The sequence below is a fragment of the Orussus abietinus genome, unplaced genomic scaffold (assembly GCF_000612105.2).
Source record: "Orussus abietinus isolate OABI.00-Male unplaced genomic scaffold, Oabi_2.0 scaffold21, whole genome shotgun sequence".
NCBI classification, from domain to species: Eukaryota; Metazoa; Arthropoda; class Insecta; order Hymenoptera; family Orussidae; genus Orussus; species Orussus abietinus.
In genome coordinates, this window is record NW_019396018.1 from 299 (window position 1) to 4,832 (window position 4,534).

At 38.4% G+C, this 4,534-nt stretch overlaps 1 protein-coding gene across 3 annotated transcripts; it reads right to left on the reverse strand.

The window, feature by feature from the left end:
* Nucleotides 1-238: 238 nt before the first annotated feature.
* On the reverse strand, nucleotides 239-4,308 carry LOC105697751 (TBC1 domain family member 15). 3 transcript variants are annotated; one of them, XM_012421371.2, is made up of 9 exons: nucleotides 3,836-4,308; nucleotides 3,369-3,461; nucleotides 2,810-3,308; nucleotides 2,519-2,695; nucleotides 2,335-2,429; nucleotides 2,044-2,242; nucleotides 1,747-1,964; nucleotides 1,354-1,668; nucleotides 239-1,270 (listed from the first exon to the last, which is right to left on the reverse strand). In XM_012421371.2, exons 1-9 carry the CDS (start codon nucleotides 3,860-3,862, stop codon nucleotides 971-973), a joined length of 1,923 nt encoding a protein of 640 aa, XP_012276794.1. In that variant the 5' UTR covers nucleotides 3,863-4,308; the 3' UTR covers nucleotides 239-970. The 3 variants fall into 3 exon arrangements, with proteins under 3 accessions (XP_012276794.1, XP_012276795.1, XP_012276793.1); XM_012421372.2 differs by having other exon boundaries at nucleotides 2,519-2,623; nucleotides 3,620-4,308; XM_012421370.2 differs by having other exon boundaries at nucleotides 3,620-4,308.
* Nucleotides 4,309-4,534: the final 226 nt, after the last annotated feature.

Below are 4,534 nucleotides of genomic sequence, written 5' to 3' on the forward strand. Positions count from 1 at the left end.
GGCTTACGCACTTACCATCTAATAACTCTCCCCCAATGCCTGCCTAACTCTGGGAACCTCCTCTTCTCTGAATTGGATTGCATCCTCTATCAATTGCAGCACAGAACGCGTTCGCACGACCCATTCCATAAGCAATCTCCCAACTCATCTCTGATATCGAGTTAAGACCTTTGATCTGTGTAATGTACATTCTGCAGGATTTTGTTAGGACGTAGGTAACTAGTATAAAATTAATGGATTAAAAAGTGGAAGCTTTTTTTTGTAAGAATTTAAGTTCGACCATCTTTATACATGTGTTTTACTGATCTCACCGACATGTCCTTAAAACCTGATATTTCGTTACGATTGAAATACCTTACCCAAAACGATCTTTCTCATTCAATAGACTCGTCCTAACTGGACGCTTCATATTTAGATAAATATTTCAATATTCAAATGTATGAATAATTGCATTGACAAACAATTGAAATATAGCGTATCCTTCGGCGCAGCTATGCAGGAACAAACTAACTTTCATGTGTCTCTCTGTCAACATTAATTTCTTAATCTTGCCTCAAGTCAATAAAGTGTAAGCTAACGGTACTCAAAACTTTTTCTCATACCCCGAACTTGTAAATTTGGTCTTAAATACCATGTTAAAATATTTGTTTCTCAACTATTTTTCTAATGAGCTAATTGCAAGGGTTGTACCAAATTTAGGTATTTAAAGAAATGATTTAAAACAATTTTTTACTATGCAAATGAAATAAGAATAAACTTAACATAAAGAGTTGTACAAGTAGAAATGTTTCTTCAATTTTTGTACACGTATTGAATTTGTGAGCACTATGAAATGAAACATTGAGTATTTCAAACATTTTTAAAATTAAATTTTCAGTACTTTTACATGGCACAACCCTCCACGTTTTTGTAGTTTTCATAGACTCATTGCGACAAGGTTACGGACTTGTAACGAAGGACAGTCTTGTTCTCACATGTATGATAAATTTAAGCCACGTTCGAAAGACACTTCATCGTTGCCGATTTTGACGTTTCCGTCCTCGTTGCCATTAGAAGCGATCGCTTGATCGCTTTCACCGTTTGAATGAGTAAGATTTAATGGTTCATCCTCTGAGTCACTGGATTCACTGTTGATCAATGGTTCAAGACCAATTATGGCTCGAATATTATTTGGCAGATGAGGTCCGATAGACATCAGTTGATGATAGATTCCCTCAGCTTTAGATAAAGTCCAAGGTAGCTCAATGTGCAGGGAGAGGTCATTGATGTGCTGCAAAAAATAGTATCGATCATTTGAAGTGACAATATTAGCGAGAGTTATTGAAATTAAAATAACGATGTTTGCATATAAACCTTCAAGATTTCGGTAAAGCCATAGTGATTCTCCATGAGTATTGACTTTTCTGTATCCAAAATTGCAGCACAGATTAATAAGTGGAAATTCTTGCAAGGTAAATCCGTCCACAGAATCTCCCAGAGCTTCATTATATCCACAGTGTTAAACTCTCTTTTAAAGAGAACTAATAACCATCGGAAGCAGAAAAACATGTTACTGGAGTCATTTTTCTCCAAGTATTGAGACAATTGTGGCTCCGTGATAAGAAGCAGGGCGTGGAGTTGACAAAGCTGTGCTTTCATGCCTGCTTGATCCATGTCGAAATTTGTACTCTGAAAAATCATAATAAATCATATTAACATTGAAAAGTCATTTAAGTCAGTGGTCAGCATTTTTTTTCTCTTAGTTACCACTTTGTTCATAAAGCCGACGAAACACCAAAAAGCGTCGGGTTCACTGTCCATTAGACATAATATTGGACTGAGTAGATCACTCATACCTTGTACATATCCCAGATCAAAATTGTACATAACGTAAGTCATCAAAACATCATACAGTTGAGCTACATGAGGATTGTTCTCACCCGAATAATAAGGGTGAGTTCTGTCAGTCCTATTTACGTCTTTCTCTATAAAAAACATTTTAGACATAGTTGCCATTTCATGCGTCATTGGACATTTGAAAAGAGTTAACAATATTTATTTTACCTATAAGACTCTTGCGATCACGATAGCCGGAAAATCTGGTTTCTTGATCAATAGTCATGGATCGCCATTGCAACTTCATTGTAAAATATTCCTCAGTCTTTTTCCTTCTGAGTTCCATTCTTTCCATGGCTGTCGAATTCCATGGATAGTAATTTAACAAAAATTTCCATACTTGATATCGCAAGGATGGAGTTATACCCTGTCAGGGAAAAAAATTAAGTTAACCACAGAAACATCTTTTCCCTGTTCCTTTTGAAGTGCAGATGATAAAAATTAATTATAAAAACAAACCCCTCGAAATATTATTTCTTTGACAGCATCTGGATCGGTAACTCTTCCTTCCTTATCTCTATATCTTTCCCATTGATCTTCCGTCAAAGAAGCACCTGATATAATAACATTTAGTAAAACTATATTAATTTGTACATCGCAAATCTAGGATTGGTTAATGTTATAAAATATGTACAATAATTACCCCGTGGACAGGGTGGCCGAGGAGGAAGTACAATGCCAATCCTTGATTCGCCTATGACTTCATATTCTTCACCCGAATCCATGGAGACCGTTGTTGGTGGGACATCTATTGTGAGAGAACGATTTAAAAGATCTGCTACAGCTTCTTCTACCGGTCGTTTAACCGGCTCTTTGTAGACTAAAAGTAGAAGGAACGCATCTTTGTAGCAAAGTACAATAGGATGACATTAATGATGCATTTGTTATCCTTAACTGAAGAAAAGTAATTTCATCCAATGAAATTTAGACTCACTCCAAATGTCAGCTAATTTGCTGAAAGTCTCGAGTGTGGTCTCGTAAGGATGGTTTTGAAGATTTTTAACAAACTTCCACACATAATCGGATGTGTTTTCCCCTAAAATATCCAACTCCGAAAAACTCTTCACTACTGAGTTAACTTCGTCTAATACTAAATACATATTTTTGTCCATTCGCGATTTGACAAAGTTAATAAAACCCTTTAAAGAATTGACGAAACTTTCTGCATTTGACAACTGGAAAAAGGCCACATATGTGGTGCCATCTCTTTGCATGAAAATCAATTGTTGACCTCCGTAATTAATTCGGAAGGATTTAAGATCCGAAAAAAGAATCCGGACGGCCTTTGTTCGTCCTAACGAGTCAGGACCTTCGGACGAGGTTCTGGTCCTTCTTGTATGAGAATCTACTAAGGACCATTCCGGGTCTTGGTCTTGATTCTCCGAGACTACTGACACTTCTATTGGCTTCCATTCGATGCACTTTCCAAAGCTCTAAAAATGGAATATGTTTCAACACATCCAACCATACAACTGAATATTACCGATTCTTACGTATTCAACGATGTTCAACGTTCCCGAACTGTGTACTTCATCCTCTCTAGTGTTTGCACCTCTGAGGACAACACCAGTATGGATACAGAGATCCTGAAATAGGAAGCATCATCGATACTGTTAATGTCATAAACAGGGGGCAAACAATTTAATGAAAAGTTACATCCTTTTACGATTAATAATATATCACAACGTTATAATGCACTCCATCGTAATACAGATAAAAATTATCAACCCATATGTCAAATTACTATTTTATTAACAGGAATTCCAACATAGATCGCCATTTCAATTACACGCTCATATACACATCTTGTAATATTTCAGTTTCAAACGCAGTTGTTTACAATCGACAGTAGGTCATGTATTCGGCCGAGATTTTTTCACATTGTCTATGTTTCCGAAGTCTTCCCCCTTTCCGGCTAGAAAGTAGATTTCTAACTTCATACACCGCCTGAAATCCTTACCTTTCCCTCCTCGTCGGGCTCGAACATTGTTGTAGAAAAATCTGTGATTTTTCCCACAAACGAAACGCCCCACCCCTCTCTTCCACCGGTGTATCTATCTCGCTCTCTCCCTATTCCATCATGGCGGCCGCGCTCTCGGTCTCTCTCACATCAACGTGAATACCATAAACGACTCTCCTTCTATCTCGTTATTATATCTCTTCATTCACTGGCATGTAACCACCGTTTACTCTCTCTTTCGCACACATATGCTATGTCACGCAAATGCAAAAATCCATCGCTTTTGTTACTCGTCCGCAATTCAAGTTTCGCGAGATATCACAAAAATTGAAACTATCCGGTACTCGTCGACTCAGCTTCCAAGACGGAAGACGGATATTCCCCTTATGAACTTTTACATCAAACCCGAATTCACACTACAAAGGTCGCAAAGGAACTAAGAGGAACTGTCAACAAAAATGAGTTGGGAGATTGCTCACAGGCAGGGTCGCGCTATGTGACGTGTGCTGCCCCTCGGTGGAGGATGCGGACGGCTAACGCACTTACCACCTGTTAACCCTCAATGACGGCGCAACTTTTTTCTGGTGGGGGTTCGCACACTCGCGATGGCTGTGCCATCTAACAGTCGCCGCTGGCGGTTCACGCACTCGTGATGGTAATACCATCTGGCAGTTGACGGTGGTGGCTGACGGTATATAG

Bases quoted from the DNA above. Each gene is read 5' to 3' on its own strand.
- LOC105697751 (XM_012421370.2), bottom strand. From the start codon at position 3,655: ATGGCGATCTATGTTGGAATTCCTGTTAATAAAATA. The intron at 3,462-3,619 runs GTAATTTGACAT...TTCCTATTTCAG, and splicing joins GAATTCCTGTTAATAAAATA to GATCTCTGTATCCATACTGG. The intron at 3,309-3,368 runs GTAAGAATCGGT...TTCCATTTTTAG, and splicing joins CGTTGAACATCGTTGAATAC to AGCTTTGGAAAGTGCATCGA.